Here is a 20,791-nt window from a genome sequence, read left to right as displayed (position 1 = left end):
AATAATCCCTTTCTTCTGGGGGGGGGGGATTATTTATTTGTCTCGTTTCTTACTAATGGGTTTTTCCGAAAGGCATCATCTAGAGTTCCGCCATGTCTTCAAATGGGTTCAACGTTAATAAAATGTTAGCTTTGGACTTCAATTTAGTGGCGATTTTTGAAACTCGTTTGTCAATTGGCACCAGAAGGAAGATGAAAAGTCATCTCTGAATTTTTTTTTTTCATCTTAACAATTTTACCGTTGAAGATGAGCAACCGAGGTAATCTAAACACGGTGATGAAAGAAGAAGAAGAGAAAGAAAAAAAATTTCCAAGAGAGTCGAAGCTATACGTTATCTTTATGGACTAGAAAGTTATTAAACATTGGAACTTAAAACCATAAAGCTCCCATGAGCTGTTGCGCTCCTTCAAACTATGATAATAAAAGAGGCGGTAAAATAATAATATCAAAGGAGAATCGCACGCTAGTAAATGATTACCGTTTAAAGGACTACCCCAAGCATAATTATCCACAGATTAAATTGCTGTTGTCGCAACCAAAAATTGCCCCTATAAATAGAACTTGATCCTCTTTGCATCGCTACATTAGTGTAATGAAGTGCAGATTATCAACGATTTTGTGTCCACCGCTATCTTCTTTTTCGAAGTTCTTCGGTAAGATGAGACTATTAATATGACTTAGCTGATAATTAGGCTCTCGACTTACCAGTAATTCGAATTGAAATGGTCATTTGGAGAAAAGAGAGGTGTTGATGTCACCCCCTTCACGTCTCACGGGTTCAAAACAGTCCGCACCTACACTTTTATGCGTATCAAATTAGCTACGAAGAAGGGTGTATATGTAAGTGGCGTGTTTTAAACAGCTACGCCGTCTGATGGACCGAATCGCGACATTAAAATCAAAGTTAACAATCAGCCCTAAAGCAACAAACAGTTCGCATAGCAATTTGTTATTTAGACTCACCTAACTCATCCTACGAGTTGTTCCATTTCAGTTTCTTTTACTTTTTTTTTTTTTTTTCCACGCACGAGCCTAATAAAGATTTGCATTCCCCTACTTAGGATCATGTCCAGCCTTTTGTTTCTCCGTTACCCACTAGGTGTCCAGCAGTGTGTTCCCAGCAGGTGTTCAAAGTTAATTAGCACCGTAACACCCATCTTGGTTGGAAAGGCTTCCGGAATGTCAGAAAAGCACGGTCAGATACGCCTTCACTACCGCATCCAGTCACGGCATAGGCGATCAATACAGGTAGAACAGATACAAACCGGCAGCTTGGTGTGACGTGGGAGGGGCTATAGAACGGAAACACAGAGCTTGCCAAATTAATAAAATATATCGGATAGTTGAAATAAAAGGGAAAAAAAAAATTTTTTTTTAGTCTACATGAGATAGACAGATATAATTTTGTTTCGCTATTTCGATGAAGATTCAATGCTAGTCGAGCTACATCGTTAGAACTAATTATTGCTTATTTATTATAAATCTTAAAATCATAATTAGTATAATAATCTCAATCCAGATCTAATTAATATAAACATTTCTATATATGCTGATATACATATATATCCAACATGACATCGCATCCAATTTTTATGAGTTAACAAGATAGTCGGTAGTTTATTTTATATTATCAACTTTTAAAACAATTTCTTAGAATAATAATATAAATTATATATTACTTAAAATTTCTTTTAAAAATTTATAAATAATTCAAAATATTTTCTAATTTTCTAAATATTTTACATACACCTTTATATATTTTATAGTACTAAAATATTTAAAATCGTGTATTATATTAAATATAAAATATAAAATAAGATCCAGGGAGTTGAAGAATATAGTCCTTTTTAGGACTTCCAGGGTAACGAATGGCAATGCTGAACCAAAGAAGTAAACTGAGGTTCGGCTGTTGCTGTTATCCTGGGTGATGAGTTTTTGAATTCGCTCACTTAAGGTTTTTGCCTTAAGGGAGCACTTTGAGTCTCCGGGGAAGGTGTTCTCCGGCACAGCCCGCTGAGGGGTTCTTGCCGGTGAATTATTTTCCTCGGAATTTGAGCGGTTGTGGTCGGGGAGCCCGTCACTGAGTGGAACCAACGCTGAGATATGGACGGTCTTTCGCCCACTATGGAGTGGCCTAGAGATCGTCCGATTTTTTGAGATTTTACCCTTTACTTACTAATCAGGACTTCCAGGGTAACGAATGGCAATGCTGTAGCTAATGAAGTTTTAACTGAGGCTCGGCTATTGCCGTTACCCAGCCATGACTAGAGCTTTTTAGCTCAATAACACTCCATCCACACAGATAACACTCCATCCACACAGATTCTCTTCATTCAGATGACGGGATAAAGAGTGAAGGACTCAGTCCATCGCCCAGTTCTTTTAAGAACTTTAAGAAATAAAATATAAGAAATATAAAATAAAATAAAAAGAATAAAGATTTATGACCGTGAGATGCGGTGATTATTACCTTTGGAGGGTAATGGATGGCAATGCTGTAGCCAATAAAGCAATAGCCAAGCTAGTGTACCCACTAGCTTGGTTATTGCTGTTACCCTCCCATGATCATAGCTTTAACACCTCAATAACACCTTATCCCTACACTGTCCTCTACAGATAACGGGGAAGATGAAAAGCATTCTTGCTTCGCCCCTTTAAGCCAGTCCTTATAAGGACTAAGAAATAATAATAAAAAAAATATATACACATACACACAAGGATGGTTCTCCGTGATTGAATTTGGTGGTTTGCGAATGGCCTAAGAAACAAAATTCTGGAGCTGCAAGAATTCACTAACAGATATCAACCAGATGTTATTTTCATCAGCGAATCTCATCTAAGAACCTCAGATAACCCTAAAATAAGGGCTGCCTATACAGAAGTGGTAGACTGGTTTACAGAGGTGGTGGCACTGCCACCTTCATTAAGAACTACATCAAGCACAACTCTGTGAACAACCCTCCAACCACTAATCTTGAGATCACGAGCGTGGAGGTGTTCACCAGCTCGGCTTGCAGACTGAAAATCTACTCTGCTTACAACCCACCCCTAAAATCTCTATTACACTCTGACCTAAACGCCATCTTATGCGTCAGAGAACCCACCATCATAGCCTGGGATCTGAACTCCAAGCACCCTGCATGGAATTGCAGATCCACCAACAAGAACGGCTGCAAGCATCCTTTCCAACTTCATAGGATCACACAATGCTGTTGTAGCAGGCCCCACCGAACCAACTCATCTTAGTACGTTTGGAACTCCGGACATCCTGAATATAGCTATCCTGCGGGACATTAATCTTCAATACAGCCTAAGATCGTTGAATGAGTTGTCACCTGATCACAATCCAATACTACTTCAGATAGGAAGACAAGAATACCTGTTTCCTCCCCCTATATATCGTGAGAAAGATTGTCGGAAGTGCTCAGGGACAGTATTGGCCCTGTTCCTCACATTCGTACAAAAGACGATATAGAATCTGCAGTTACAAGCCTCTCCCAAATAATGAACTCCGCCATAACGGTAGTCACATTCTACAATTCTGTCCACAAGCCTGGTCGTCTGCCTGAAGACATTATGAACTTGATCAGGGAGAAAAACAGAGCCAGGAAAAGATTTCGTAACACTCGTGCGCCACAAGATAAAACAAATCTAAATAGACTTACTGGGGCTGTGAGAGATTCACTTAAGGCACACAGAGACCATCTATGGGAAGAAAAATTAGCCTCTATCTCGCCTACTACTCACTCTGTCTGGAAATTACTAAGAAACAGCAAAAACAAAGGTAAATCTCTTCCCCCAATACTCTCTGACCAGGGTCTTGTACACACTGATGCGAACAAGGTGGAGGCCATGGCAAGAAATTTGGAAGAGCAGTGCAAACCTGCATAGGGAAATCTATACTTCAATCACATATATAAAATTCACAGACATGTCAGACACGTATTAAAACTCCCAGTACCAGTGCTGACCATATTGCACCCACATCACCTGTTTGAATTATATGATATTATTAAAAAACTAAAGAAAAATAAAGCTCCTGGACCAGACAGCATCTCAAACAGGGTGATCAAGCTGTTGCCTCAAAAAGCTGTAGTGCACCTGATCATTATAATTAATGCAATCTTAAGACTTCACTATTTTCCTTCCACCTGAAAACTGGCTGATGTAATTCCTATACATAAGCCAGGCAAAGACCCACACCTACCGCAAAATTATCGTCCAATCAGTCTCATCTCCAATCTGAGTAAGGTTGCGGAGAAGGTCATCCTCTCACGACTCCAAACCTCAGTAAATAACCGAAACATCCTCCCTAAAGAACAGTTTGGTTTTAGGCAACACCGTAGTACTACCCAGCAAATCCACAAAATTGTGGACTACATCACCACCAGCTACAACTGGAGCTGTTTTCCTAGATCTATCCAAAGCATTTGACAAAATCTGGCATTTGGGACTCCAACACAAACTTATCTCAGCCGGTACCTCACTAAATATGGTTCATCTAATCCATTCATATCTTCAGAACAGATCAATGCAAGTTAAAATCAACGGTTCTACATCGTCCCAGCGCCATATCTTTGCTGGAGTGCCGCAGGGATCTCTACTGGCTCCATTGCTGTTTTCTGTATACATGTCAGACATCCCACACAATCTGATGAATTCCATTTTGGCCCTGTATGCGGACGATACGGCGATACTAGCCAGATCTCTCAGACACCACTTCGTTACCAGAAAGCTTCAAGAAAACCTTCTAAAGCTGGAGGGTTGGTTCTCCAAATGGAGATTGGAAGTCAACCTCAAAGAAAGCTCAGCAGTTCTTTTCTCAAAAAGGCCAATGTCTCCTGCAAGAGATGTGTTACTATTCAATACTAAAATTCCCTGGCAGACAGAAACAAAATACCTGGGTGTAATTCTCGACAAAAAGCTATCTTTCAACCAACACATTAAGTCTACGTGCGCACAGGCATCTAAAGCAATCGCTCAGATTTATCCGCTAATTAATAGAAATAGCAAGCTCAGCAACAGAATCAAATTGCAACTATACCAGATGACGATTCGTCCTATAATCACCTATGCCTCTCCAGCCTGGAGCCACACCTCTAAATGCTAACATTATCAAAATACAGCGAGTGCAGAACAAGTGCTTGAGAATGATTCTGAGCGCTCCATGGTATGTTAGAAACAATCAACTTCATAGAGATACAAATATTCCCTATATTTTCTCTTTCCTACAATCCTTAGTATTTAAGTTCTTCCTAAAGACGTCCACACACTCCAACGATTTGGTTCAGCAAGCTGCAGCATACGAGGCAACAGACATATTCAAACATAGAAGACCAAAAGCTATATTAACCTCCTATAGCGATGCATAATCTCCATGCCCAATCAGGGCGAGCAAACTACTCAATAAATTTTACCCTCACTGTAACCGCAACAGATAGCGGGGAATACGAAAAGCATCTTGCTTCACCCCTAAAGACATAAATGTCGATTGTCAGTCAGTTGTCAAAATACACACAAAAACGATCCCGTGTGGTGTCCTGGCTAAGAATAGCTCCACTGCAACCCATGCATGTCGTAAGAGGCGACTAAAATGGACGCAGAGTTTCGAGAGTTTCGCTCTCTCAGGTTTCTTCCGGAATTTTGCTCCCGGTGAAAGGGGGGGGGTTGCCCTGAGAGAGCATTTTGAGTCTCTGGGGACGGTATTCTCCGGCGTGGTCCGTGAGGGGACTTGTCGGTGGATGCTTTTCCCTGGAATATGAGCGGTTCTTCTCAGTGATGAGGGAGCCCGTCACTGAGTAGAACCAACGGTGAATTGGACGGTCTTTCGGCTACTCGTAGGGAGTGGTCCGGGGGATCGTCTTAATTTTTAGAGGTGGCTTTACTTATTAATTCCACTGTAGCCCATGCATGTCGTACGAGGCGATAAAAATGGGTATCCATAGGGGGTAATGGATGGTAATGCTGTAGCCAATGAAGTTCTAACTGAGGCTCGGCTATTGCTGTTACCCCCTGCCATGATCAGAGTTTTAATAGCTCAATAACATCCTATCCTTACATTGCCCTCTACAAATAACGGGGAATAATGCTGTTTCTTACGCACTGAGTATAATGCGATTAATATTATCACAATGATTGTGTTTTGCGCTGAACATTTAGTAATATATAATTATTAATATGAGAATTTCTGAAAACCGAAGAAACGATATCGGGGGGGGGGGGGAAGACCAAGATGGAAATAAATAGAAAACTTAGAAACATAAGTGGACTGAACTCATAGAAATCAAAATAACTTGGGTGTTGCTAATGGTAGCTTCAACCCGTCCTTAAGTGGAGAATGATGAGTTATTAATATAATTTACATTCTAATTGTGTTTCCCACTGGACATTTAATAATAATGCTTAAGATCATAAATTAATTGTTACCACGAACACGTTATATAATATAAGATATCGTTTATTTATTTTTTCCATATTTAATCATTTTTCTAACCATTTAATACCATATTTAACTATTTCTCGTAAACTAAGTAAAGAAGAAAGTGGCGCGTGGGGGGGAGGTCCATTTTGAAGTTTTATGTTTTCAAACAACTAGATACGAGCAACAAAACTGTCAAGTTCCGAAATAAAAAAGCACATTCCTGGCAAGCAAAAAATGCACGCACAAGTTGACTCTGAAAAGACATCTAATTTCCAGTTAAATATGTTTGTTTCAAGTAACGGATTTAATATAGCAAAAACTACGCATCGTTTAACATGCAGTAATCTATTGTATCTTAATATTGAATTTTGTACTAGTGAAAATTGGCAAGTTGCCAGTCAGGTATACTAGTGTCGCCATCTACAGTTCTTTTCTGGTACCGACATTTTTTTTTTTGTTTTCCGATTTCCCTGAAAAAACATAAATAAAAGGTCCTACAGACAGTTTATGATTGAGAATGATAATAATTATGAAAATAAATTAAAAAAATTGAGAATGATTATAATATCAATTGAAATTATTGATCTTTTTAGAGTTTCCAGATGGCATTTTAATTGTATTCATTGTATTTCTCCTTCTAGATGTATGTTAATTTTCAGAAATACGAACTCGCGCATCCTAATAATTGTGAATTGAATTTCATTGACATCTATGCCGATACTCTGAGTGTCGAGAGTAGACTAGTTCGCTTTTGTGGTACAGCGACCGAACCACAAAAATCAAGTGGGAATAAAGTCCACGTTCGCTTCTTTGCTGAACCCGAAGCCTTGTATGCCACGTTCAAAATGATCTACACGGCCTTCCGAGAATCAGGTGAGCTTCCTTTTCCCACTTCTTTCATTTACAACGAAGACTTTGATGTGGCTTTATTGCAAAACCCATTTATATTCAGAATCTCTTTTTTGAGGTTCTCCATTAATCATTTTAATTATGTTTAACAAATATCTGTACATTATGTATTATGATAAATAACTAAATTAGTTAAATTTTTATTTGAATACATTAATGTACAGTATTAATTTTTTGAAAACTCGTAGATTTTTTGAACAATATTCAAATAACCGATGTAATCGGTGGAAGATGAGCTTCATCGCCCGGTGTGAGATCATCTCGCCGCTTATTGGCGGTCTGAAGTGGTTTGAAAATTCTTAGGCCCACCAACGGTACCAAATAGGTGTGAAAATAACCTTCCGTGGTTTGGTAGCAACATAACAAAATAAAATAATAATAAATAACATCAAAATACTCTATAGAAGAAAAGAGCGACAGTAGTAACAATACATTTTTATTTTCATGTAGTTAACATTACATTCTTTAGGCATGATCACAGGCAATTAAACTAATCTTTTACTAAACAAAATCCCAGGAACTCATATCAAATAGTGAAAATAGATTCTGCAGTTTTTCCCATTTCCATCAAAGTCGCTGTGCCGTCTCCTATCCAGGAGGTTGACGACCGTGATGGGACTCATAGTTAACTACGGGTGTTCAGACATGTGGTGAAGACCCTATCCCTTCCACACATATTGTCGTAAGTATCTATGTAAATCCGTGTATGTTCACGGGGCCGGTTTACCTGTTCTGAGGGACGAAAAACCTGAGTTTTGGAGTGGAAAAATCTTCTACCTCCGTATGAGACTGGCTAACTCACCTTTAGGTCTTTCCGACCAAAGGGTTTCGTCTAAACCGACTGAACTACGGAGGCTCCCAAAGACCAAACAGAGGACTGAAATATAAGATGTGGCGATACTGAAGTCCTTACAGATAACAGATTAATTTGAAGGAAAATTGTCAATAGGAAATTAATAATGATGCAACGCTTTCATGCATTACAATCCTAATATCTTGAGGGGACAGATCGGTAATTTGATAACGCACAAACAAGCAGTAGTGTTGGGCGTTGACTATCCTCCTAATTATAGGCATTAATCTCAATCATGATTCACAAGTGCTGTTCTAGTTTTACGAACATCTTCTGCACCACTGAATGGTTTCTGAAGTCCTTTCTAACAGTCCATCATCGCATATTTCTGAAGTGTAGTCTGAGATTATCTATCTAAGAATTCAATGTGCTGTTGTTTCTTTGGTTCAGGCGTGGAGAAGGATGATATTTTATACCAAAGGTAATTTATCTTCAGTCTTTAAAGGGGGGGGGTGAACTGAAATTGGCACTTTTTTATGTTGTCTCACTTAGGCTTAACTTCATCTACCCTTTTGACATGTCTGATTAAAAGTATTTTATTTATCTTTTTATTTTTTTACAAATACAGTGTTTTCGTTTAATATTCCTTTGCGTTGAATATGCAATTTATTTTAAGAAGATGAAAAAACATGAAAAATCAGCAGAGGAAATAGTAGTCGAACTTTTAAAATGGGTATTATTGCTGCTGCTGCTGCCGTCTTTTATAACACTGAATATCAGAGGACAGTTTATGTTATCTTAAATTATAACAAAATGTCAGCGAAGTAGTCGCTTGTAATTTGCAACAAACCGTGTGTTTTCCTTAATACTTGGCTCACTTTTTTTTTTAAATGCGAATTATTTTATGAGTTATTTGGAATTTTCGGAACGAAATTATTAGATCTTAAATAATAACGTAATTCTAAGTTTTTATCCAAATCAGCTTTAAGATGGGAACCTGTAGAGGTCTCTTGAAGCAGCAGGAAAAAGGGAAGCAAGAAACACTCTCTTTTAATTGGATTGACGCTTCAGATTTCTCATCCTGTGTGCTGCTGCTGACTACTTCTATCGAATAAAAATGTTGAACTTATATATTCAACTTATAATCGGAGAGCAGGTCGAATTTTTGCTTGATTGATTTCACGTAATAAGAAGAGTCGGTGACTCGCTGCAGTGCTTGGCTTATTCGCTTGGTCGCATGGCTTTAGTTGCTTCAGCCGTAATTTCAATCAATAAACTTAAGAGTGGCTCCTGTGACTCTTGATATTAACTCGACGTGCAAGAAAAAAAAAAGACACCAAGTGTGAAAATGATTACATTGTATGGGAAAAATAATCAAACAAAAACTGTAAATGAATTAAATGAATCCACCGCTAGGACACTCTCTACAGATGACATTTTTTCCTCTTAATACAACACACAACAGAAAAAACCGATAAACAGTAGTAGTTTAAAATTTTCCAAACGAAGTCTAAAAGTGGCGTTTTCAACTTCATCACGTGTTCCATGCGATAATTGTTTAAAAGTTTCATTGTTGTCTGAACACGTGACATGCAGAAATAGATTAGCATATTTTTCCCGAAGCTAAATTGTTATTTATAGCCTTTCCTTTTAACATTTTTAGTACTAATAATTGCTGAGTAGTATTAATAATTAATTCTGTTTAAATGTAATCTATTACACATTCCTTACTGCGTGTTCTTTGCGTGAGACCAGTGCTCTTCTCTCTCTCGAAAGAACTATTCCATTTATCACTTTGTGTAACAAGTGTGGTTAACTTTTATTTATGATTTAAAAAAAGCCATTTCTGGAAATGCTTAATTTCTTTTTTTCTTCTTCCACCCTCTTATTTTGCGCGCTATAAATATCTTCCCAACTTCAGTATTTACTTAAACGCAATATGAAAAGCAGATTTTTTAATATAAACTTTACGTAAAGACAAACAAGTTTGGTGGGGAAGATACAAAAGAAAAGTAAATTTACTTAGTGAGAAACAATAAAATAATATTTAAAGAAAACGAAAAGTTTTTTTAACTTAGTACATTCTTGAAGAAGAAAACTAATGATGTATAATAATAAACTTATTTCGTACAAGCAAGAAGAATACATAAGAGAAATTGTAATTAATGATATGGAAAATAAATGACACACACACACACACACACACACACACACACACACACACACACACACACACACACACACACACACACACACACACACACCACCTAATGGACTTTAAAAGAACAATTTGTATAAAAAATACATGAATAAAGGGAGATACGAATGTATTTTTAAAGCAACATCTCTTGCAATACCATTGCCCATCAGATATTGCAAAACAGTTCGGATGCTGTACAGATACGAACTGTCCCCTCTTCTAAGCCTAATGATATCACGTGACTTCATCAATAGATCGAATAGCGTACCGTTGATGTCTCCGTGAAGTATTACTATGTTTAAGTAGTGTTGAGGTTCGGTCTAGTGTTCCTACTGGATAACCTTCTTCGTCTTCTTCTTCCATTTTGAAGTTGGCATCCTTCTTCCCACAGTGAGCTTTTGCTGCGCTTCTACTAGCCCAGGATTTATCACTTACTAACTAGCTGCACGCAGTTTAACGTGACGAAAGCATCTCCATGGTGCAGATGGTTGGAATAAACTGAATTCTAATCCTGTCTAGGAAAATGAAGAACATTTCGATGGATCCAACTAAAGGTTGGTTTAGTCGGTTTCATATCAGAGGAGGGCAGAATTTCTTCTGTGAAACTAAAACCCATCCCTGGAAAAAAAAAAAAAAACTCGGAACGTTTGCAGTTATGGAGATCATGCGCTGGTCATGTCTTTGTTGACGTCATTTTAAACAGAACAGACTAAAATCATAGCAAGAAATAATCTTCTCCATAATCTTCAAATAATAATAATAATAATAATAAAAACCGCAAGTGTAATAGATCGATGTATAATACAAAAAATAAACTATATTTTTGCATTTTTATCTGAAGAATGATGGGGGGGGGATTACATTGTTCAATAATCGACTGTTGTTGACCTCGCTTGGTTTTAATATATTTTTATTACCACGTTTCAAGTTTTCTTTTTCTTTCTTTCCCTTCTAAGAAACAAATGGTCCTATCATTATTCAGGGCTTTATTAATATTCCTTATTTTAATAATTATTATGCTATTATCATATTTTAATATAAATCTCTCTATGCATAGAAACAATCAAGAAACATGACCATTGCTTGCATTTTAATCAATTATTTATTTTTGTTTTGCGAAGAATACGTGGAATAATCTTTTTTTTTTATTATTATAAATAGAATTCATTCACATCTTTTGAACCGCAATAATTGCACATATAAAATGATTTTCTGTTTTATCATTCGGCTACGAAAAGGTTTATGTAAGTTGCGACATTAAAAAGATGTCACAGTGTCGCATAGGGAATGCGAGACGAACATATTTCGAACACTCGGGGTTATAAATTTTAGGCAATTAAGAACGTCAACAAAGTATTTTGAAGCAACGTTGCATGCGCCACCCACCGGGGAAACATAAATAAAAAGAGGAAAAAAAAAAAAGTTAGAATAATGACTATTTGCCAAGAGACATTTGTGTAGATGATTAATGTTCGGGAGGAAAAGCCATAAAATTTATGGAGCGTAGCAAATGTAGAGGGATTTCGGGAAATGCTTTAAAGTTTGCTTTCCTTTGCGTGTATATTACATTCCAAAAGTTAATATCTCAAAGACAACAGCAGGTGAATAATCATCTTTTACAAAAGATGTAGTGCTCAAATATAAACCTTTGTTTGTAACGCAAAACAACTTTACAAATGATCGCAATCATGAAAAAAAAAAAAAAAAGTTCCATAATTGCATTCTTGTATTGTGACGTCATTCATGACGTAACACAACAATTCAACTCGCCGCCATTTTGACTTATTTACTGTAGACACGATTTGTTTTTAGCATTTCGAACATATAACTGCCCGTCGTTTTTGTCTAGTTTTGTAGATCAAAGCGTCTGGTTGAAACTGAAATTGGAATGACTCAAAGTTGACCAAATTGCGAAATATTATTAAAATACATCGAATCAAAGAATTGAATACTGGCAGAGAAGAGTCTAACAAGTACAAAACTCGTGGTGAAACACATGAAAATGGACACCGAAACACCCCACCCCACCCCACTCACCAAGGCGGAAATATTTTACATTCTCTTATTATTATTATTATTATTTATTTATTATTTATTACAAACAAATAATTCTTTACAGAGTAATATTAATTCCTTAACTCATTTCCTATTTAATAACTGTTTCTCTTACATGCTTTTTTTTTCTATTCCATTTCAGACACGTGTGATAGGAAGGCGGAGTTCAATTGCGACGATGGCACGTGCATCGACAAGTCACTCAAATGCAACGGCCTCTACAACTGTAATTACCGGTATGATGAAGATCCGTCCCTCTGCACACCAGGTACACGATCATTTCTTCCTTATTTGAAAAAAAAAAAAAAAAAAAAAAAAAAATGAAATCTTAGTAATCATTCGGATTTCTCACAGATCAAGCACTTTTAGCTAATTGCAAGAACGTATAATAATAACATTGTATTGTGACGTCATTCATGACATAACACAACAGTTAAACTCGCCGCCATTTTGACTTCATTGTAGACATAGTTCTTTTTTTATTGAATAGTCGCTCAATAATAAAAGACGGTTGGACAAGTGGATCGATTCTCAGCTTTGTTGCCAATAGTAACGAAACATCTATAGCACTGTGATGGCTTCAAATCCCATAGTGGGAAAGTCTTTAGGTGGTCAATGTGAGACCTCCCGCTTATTGGTTAATGTGAGTCGATGGTCTCGACTCACTTCGTCTAGCCAGGGAGTTAATAGAATACAAACCGCAACAACCGAGCTGTCGGATGACGCCAATTACTACAAGAAAACCTCCAAAATCGTGGAAATTGACATTTAAAATATAATTGAGAAACATATTCCACAAAACTTCAACCACGATGTTTAATGGCTTCCATCCAACTGCTCTGTAGAATCCCTCTACGATATGTAGTCCAATCAGTTGGGTAACAAACTTCCAGTTGACTTATAGCTGAAACGCGTCCACTTTACAATTTTCTTTAGAATCTGTGGGCGCTTACATTGTACCGGCTACGACCTCTTGTCCTCCACCTCAGTGGCAGATTTGTCACGCTACTAGGCTGCATTCTCGGAGGCAAAAACGATTGACAACCACTCTACAATTTCTCAAGATCCGGGAAACGCTGTTTGTGCGAAAGTGGCAATCCGTATTGCCAACTTTCGTAACAACAATACAAAGCCAACAATACAGATTGGCTTTGTATTGTTGGCCCACCCAGTTTCAGATTTAGCACTCAACTTACCCGTGATATTAATGTGCTACAACTTACGTGGGGAATAAAAAAAAATAAAAATAATAAAAAAAAAGGTCAAAAGTCAGGTCTCTAAAGCCTTAATGTTTAGTTCTATATATTTATGAAACTAAAATTATTTTTAATTTTCTGTAGAAACTTGACTTGTCAGCAAAATTTAGAAATCCTACAGCTTTCTAGAAATGTATAGAATACAGCCATCATCATATACGAAAAATATTTAATTTGTTGTCTAGTGATAGGCTCGGAATTTGCATTTGTTTTCGGGTCTGAGGACTTTGTTATTATACGAGACAAGTTTAGGACATTACACTAAGCCTGTTAAAAAAAGAAAAAAAAATTAAGGCCCGGTCTTTTCTTTGTAGCGTGCTCAGCATAGAAAACGCTTAATAAAATCCACTCACTTAAGCGTAGAGAATAAGATTTCGTCTTGTGATCCATTCCAGCCCTCTATAAATGTCATCTGTCCAATATCTAACGCAATATACAACCTCCTGTCTACTCGAAGTCTGGGTTGGGACATAATTTAGTAGTATTTGCATCTTCAAATGACGCGATACGTCTTCAACCCAAGACATCCCCCCCCCCCGTTATACCGATGCTAGGCCGAAATGGGCACACTTTATTCCCTCCCTCGCTGATGAAACTTAAAAATAAAAGTGCAGAGGATTTGGTTTATCTTTATTACCATACTTTGGTTAAACAGCTACCCAGGACATTCAGAGATGAGAACAATGTACCCAACATAACTTGGAGATTTTTCATTCGGCATTGACATCCTGGTATTTATAAAACGCAAAGATATTTCTTTCTGAATCTTTACTATCTACCACCTGCGTACACTAGTTTTTTTTTTATATATATTAATAATTAAATAATAAATAATATTTAAATTTTTATATCTTTGGAGATTTTTAAAAAATATTTCGAAAATTTTTTAGTTTAAAAAAAATTTAAAGAAATATCAAACACCTTTTTGAAATTGCAATTATTTTTGTATGTATAATTACCAAATAGGAAACAAATTGAGGGATGGAATCGCCCGTGAGATGCGGTGATTAACGCTCTTGGAGGGTAATGGATGGCAATGCTGTAGCAAATGAAGTTCTAACTGAGGCTTGGCTATTGCCGTTACCCTCCTGCCATGATCAGAGCTTTATTTATATTTATATTTATATTTATATTTATATAGCTCAATAACACCTTATCCCTACAGATAACGGGGAAGATGAAAAGCATTCTTGCTTCGCCCCTTTAAGCCAGTCCTTATAAGGACAAATTGAGGTTGGGCATGAAAAGATGGTGTTAGTTAGCGTTTACGTGTATTTATTATTAGTCTCGCAATTTGATTAGTGTGATATTTTCGGGATTGCCCGAAAATATCACACTAATTAAATTCTATTTTTGCGATTATATATTGTTTAGCTGGTAGACTTGCATAAGACTAAGGGGTTTGTCAGTAAACCCCTCCAAGGTAGACAGGAATATTTAAAGACATTGGAATATTCCTTGATTACAATCGGTGTGCAAGGATGGAGAGCGTTATAAAGACATTAAGGATGCCATTCAAAATTTAAACAAAGATATGTCACTTGACATTCTTACTTACATTCATCCTAAAGAAATTTGAAATAGAATATCCTGGTTTTCTGAATCTCTTCACTCAAGTTAATGACACGGAAGAAGATGATGTGGACATGGAAGGAGACTTTACACCTACAAAGACTCCCAGACAGTTCGATTGTTCGCAGGAGGAAGAAGCTAATAAAAGACGTAGAACATCTGTAGATGAAATAGAAGAGAATGTAACAACACACGACACTCAAAATAGAAAAGAAAAGATCCCTCCAGTTATCCTTCGAGATAAAGAAAAATGGACCACAGTCTCAAGGTTCCTAGGGGAACAAAATATCAATTTCTTCTGGGCAAGAAATACTGACGAGGGTGTAAAGATTCATTCTACCACTGTTACAGATTATCGCATGATGACGAAAATGCTGGACAAATCCAAATTGCCCTTCCACATTTTCGCGCTAGCAAGCGAGAAAAATCTAAAAATGGTTCTAAAAGGGGTTGCTGAGGGCATCTCAACTGATGAGATCACAGCTGACCTCATCAGTCAAGGATTGACCCCAATCAAAGTCAGCAGGATGCTGAGGTCAGATAAAAAGCCAATGCCGCTGGTGTTGATCGAAATCAACAATACACAAAAAAGAATTTATGAAGTAACTGACATTTGTAAGCACAAAATTACAACCGAACCTTTAAGGAAGAAGGCATCGGCAGGGCAGTGTCACAGATGCCAAAGGTTTGGACACGCCCAAAGCTATGCAGAGATGCCTGAAATGTGGTGAGGGTCACCAAACCAACTCCTGCACCAAGCCCAGATCCACACCAGCCTGTTGTGCCAACTGTAGAGGACCATATCACGCTAATTACAAGGGATGCCTTTTCCATCCAATAAACCGTGGATCAACAAGAACGAACTACGCTCCTCCAAGCAATGACACAATAAACAACCAAGCAGGTCGCCCTCTAGATCATAATACCTCACATTCAGCAGCATAGGAAGGCACTCGACCTTCATCCGTGTCCAAATCATATGCGGAGACGGTAAGAACTCAGACTCCTTCATCGCAAGAGCAAAAAAGCTCCAAACTCTCATCAGCTCTAACCTCCTCACTTGCAACAATGCTGCACGAATTCAGCAAAGCAAGCACCTCACCATATTCCAGAAAGGGATTTTATCTAGAAACCCAATCCATATAATGTTTAAAAAATTCAAACCGAATTCCCTTATGATAACAGCATGGAATGCCAATGGCTTAACAAATAAAATTCTTGATCTGCAAGAATTCGCAAAGTGATACAATCCGGACATAATCCTAATCAGTAAATCCCACCTCAGAACAATCAAACAGCCCAAGACTAAGAGGTGGTATTCTATATAGGACAGACAGACTTAATTCTAGTGGTGGCGGCACAGCCTTTTTTATTAAAACTTATTTGAGCCACAATGCATTGACCAGCCTCCAAACTTTAAACCTTGAAGTGACAGGTGTAGAGGCGTACACAAATAACGCAGGCAAACTCAAAATCTACGCAGCGTATACTCCCGGCATTCCACTATTGACTGAAGACTTAGACTCCATCCTCGGCTCCACGGATTCCATAATTATAGCAGGAGACCTCAACTCCAAACATGCGGCTTGGTTCAGTTCGTCAATCAACTCCAAAGGCCGCACCTTATTCAACTACACGTCACTCAGCTCATCAATAGTAGCTGGACCCACTGAGCCCACCCACTACAGTTCATCAGGAAGTTCTGACGTACTAGACATAGTTATCCTCGGGAACATCAGATATCAATACCAGCTGAGGCATTAGAAGACCTTAACTCAGATCATAATCCCATCCTACTGAAACTAGGACTCCAGGATCAGCTCTCTCTCCCCATCATTCTTTCTTAGCATGGGACAAGCTCTCTAAGGTTCTCCCAGTTCACATCGGCCCACCGCCCCTGTCGTTCGCAAAAAAGAAGATATAGGCCTAGTTGTATGCAATCTAGCTAGGCAAATCAGCACAGCAATAGCATCAGTCACTCAAACCACTGTCTTCCACGCATCCAATTGGATCCCAGAAGAGATAATGGACCTGATTAGGACCAAAAAAAAGCCAGAAAGCGATATCACAACACTAGAGCTCCGCAGGACAAAACAACCTTAAAAAACCTGAACAGACAGGTTCGAGAAGCCTCCAGGTACACAGGAATTCCAAATGGGAATCCAAACTCACGGAAATCAACCCAGAAGATAACTCCATGTGGAAATTTGTAAAATCTCTTCGTACCAAAAGACAACTACTCCCCCCCTTTAAAGACTAAACTTGGAATTGCACACTCAGATGAAGAAAAAGTAGAAGCCCTAATTGACAATCTGGAAATCAATGCAGCCCATCATATGAAAACTTAAAGATTAATCTCATTTACAAAGTTCATCGTAAAGTTAGAAAAGCATTAAGACAACCTAAGGATGATTCAGAAATCATCACCCACACATCTCCAACAGAAATTATCAATATTATATCCCATCTGAAGAACAAAAAGGCTCCCGGCCTCGACGGCATTACCAATAGAATAATAAAGCTACTCCCAAGAAAAGCCATAATTCATCTAGTTAATATCACCAATTCCATTTTAAGATTCCAGTACTTTCCCACAGATTGAAAAATCGCTGACATTATACCTCTGAAAACGCCTAGTAATAACCCACAACTTCCCCAAAGCTACAGGCCCATCAGTCTTCTTTCCTGCCTCGGCAAAGTAGCAGAAAAGGTCATAATCAGCAGTGGACAAACAGAAAATAATTCCAAATGAGAAATTGGGTTTTGCAAAGCTCACAACACAGTGCAACAAATTCACCGACTAACAGAACATATCACCCATGGTTTTAACTAGCACCTTCACACTGGTGCTGTATTTTTTGGATGTTGCCAAAGCCTTTGATAAGTTCTGGCATCAAGGCCTTATCTTCAAACTAATTGAAAACAATATCCCAATTAAACTAATGAAACTTATATACTCTTACATTAGTGAAAGATACATGCAAGTAAAACTCAACAGGATTGTGTCATCGAGGCGCAAAATCCTGCCTGGCTGGAGTACCTCAGAGTTCTCTCTTGGCCCCAATACTTTTCACAACTTACGTATCAGACATCCCTCTTAACTCAAGAACAACCATTACGGCCCTCTATATATGCCCACGACACCGCTATTCTAGCAAGGTCGCTCAGCCCTCGCCTAGCAATCACTAGACTCCAAGGAAGTATCAGTGCGCTAGAAAACTGGTTCACCAACTGATGGATTCAAGTGAACCCCCCCCTCAAAAGCTCAGCTATGCTGTTCTCCAGAAGAAAGGTCTGCATTAAAGAAGACATCTTGCTCTCTGGTCAAAAGATTCCATGGCAATCTGAGACCAAATACCTTGGGTATTACTGGACAAGAAACTCCTTTTTAGCAAACACATCAATCTCATTGGCTCCAAGACTTCCAATGTCTTGGAGCTGTGCTCCGTCATGGCACAGCTCTACCTAATGATCAACCGCAAGAGCAAATTAAACTTACAAATAAAATTACTACTTTACCGTATGGTCATACGTCCAGTTATTACCTACGCCTCACCAGCATGGAGTCACACTTCACGACCAAACATTTCAAAACTACAAAGAATCCAAAATAAATGCCTGAGGATGATCCTGGACGCCCCGTGGTTTATCAGAAATTCTCAGATTCATCGAGAAACCGGCATTCCATACATTTCCCCTCTTCTCCGCGAGCTCGCATAAAAATTCTTCGTGAAGTCAAGTTCACATTCAAACCCACTGATCGTACAAGCTGTCGATTACAATGAAACAGATCACCACAAATACAAAAGACCGAAGGCTATTCTACTCCCCACCGATCATAGCTAACACAACTGTCCCCAGAGGGCGAGCTTAATTGCTCACAAAACTCCCTTTCTCAAATAGCTCTCATCACAGACAAAGGGGGAATATGAAAAGCACGTGTGCTTCACCGATCCTGACAGTAGAGTTAATGGTAAAAAATTGTAACAAATTGATATTGATAGCTTGCATTTTGATGTGTTGCAGTTTCTCAGTTGCAATTCCATCTTAATAACCTAAACGATTACTGCAGTAATCGTTTAGGTTATTTAACAGAATATCGCAGATTATTGTGATATTCCGTTAAATAAACGAAACATTAATTATTTGTTATTTTATTATGTTAATGAATCATAACGACTGCGACTCTTTTTGTGTTTCTTTTTAGCCACCACGGCTGGCAAGATCTTGACCTCTGAGCACATGATCATCATATTGGTGGTTTTCTTCGCACTAGTGGTGGCCATGTGTGCCGCCATTATCATCACGTGCTACAACAAGGTGAAAGACCGTCGCGAAAAGAAGAGGGAGTACAAGATGCGGAGATCCAAGGAGGTGTCCATAGAAGCGGAGATGGATCACACCCTGAGCAACATGGATCCGGGTCTAGAAGCTGCCTTAGCCGCTCAGGCGGCCGAGATCGGTGCAGCCAGACGAAAGGTGCCTCGATGGGTCGAAGACGACGACGAACGAAACGGATGCTACGTGCCGGATCTGGACATGGGACTGTTTCGGAAAAACCCCAACGGGGGTCACGCGATACCTCGGATCGAGGAGGAGCAAAGTCCGCCCAGTATACACATAATCGGAAACACCTTTCAGGACGTTAAAAACCACACTTGTGCCAAGCACGGAGATCGGAGCGGCAGTATATCCCCTCCGTTACCCCCTCCTCCACCTCCCCCTTCGGCATTCCATCTGCGGGACCGCCGACTCGCCGATGACCACTGTGACAATCAGTGTCAGAAACACAATCGGCATAACGCATTCCGGTCGTATCTCACGACGCAGGAAGAGGAGGAAGAAGGAGTGCCTTTACAACCACAGCGTTTCAGAGCGGAAGCAGTGATCGAACTGAACGAGTCAGCCGGTCGGCCAAGAAGCTTCGAAAGTACAACATCCGCACCTGACGTCATCGTGCATCGCTGACGGTACCCCACCATATCACACCACTGCAAACAAATCATAGTATCCTAGCGACGGCGAAGACGTTTTTTTTTTTTCGCCAAAGAAGACCTCTTTCCCCATTTTTTTCCTTTCTGACTAACCCCCCCCCCCCATCATCTCCCAGAAACAAAAAAAATCCTACAGCTGCCAGCTTCAACATCGAAATCAATCGCATATTAATAATAATAATAATAATAAAAAAACCTACATAAACTCGCTCCTTCTGAACCCATTTCTTCAAAGTCCCCAATCAGTCGGATGGCCTAAAAGTTCATAGCAATAACTTTCAGCCAGTCCCTGACTCCTAGTGGGGGTGTTTTCGTCAGTACTCTTCCACTCATGAACGACTTCTCTTGTTGATCGGTCCTTCGGTGTAAACAACACTCATCTACAGTGAAGATGGTGCTATGATTCATGCAAAACAAACACTCAAAGATGGCGTTGATCGGACAACGCTTCTGGGGGTAACATTTCCTTGCCACACTTTAAGGCCACCGTTTCCTACCATAATAGCAACTGCTCAATTACAAACATTGGGGAACTCAAATAAAGCACTTGGAACATTTAATGATAGTGTCTTCCAGCAGGGTATATGATTG

The 20,791-nt window shown here is 38.7% G+C and overlaps 1 protein-coding gene across 1 annotated transcript in view; it reads left to right on the top strand.

Annotated features, from left to right (window-relative positions):
- LOC150103199 (protein tolkin-like) overlaps window positions 1-20,212 on the top strand; it is a 159,963-nt gene extending 139,751 nt beyond the window's left edge. Inside the window, exons 7-9 of the mRNA XM_090398127.1 lie at window positions 7,063-7,294; window positions 12,521-12,646; window positions 19,414-20,212. Coding sequence (XP_090254253.1) covers window positions 7,063-7,294; window positions 12,521-12,646; window positions 19,414-20,174 — 1,119 coding nt within the window. The 3' untranslated portion in view covers window positions 20,175-20,212. The remainder of the gene's footprint in view (window positions 1-7,062; window positions 7,295-12,520; window positions 12,647-19,413) is intronic.
- Window positions 20,213-20,791: the final 579 nt, after the last annotated feature.

Source organism: Typopeltis vanoorti, chromosome 9 (assembly GCF_054136105.1).
Source record: "Typopeltis vanoorti isolate ZY-2024b chromosome 9, IOZ_Tvanoo_1.0, whole genome shotgun sequence".
Lineage (NCBI taxonomy): Eukaryota > Metazoa > Arthropoda > Arachnida > Uropygi > Thelyphonidae > Typopeltis > Typopeltis vanoorti.
This window is presented reverse-complemented; position numbering and strand designations above follow the sequence as displayed.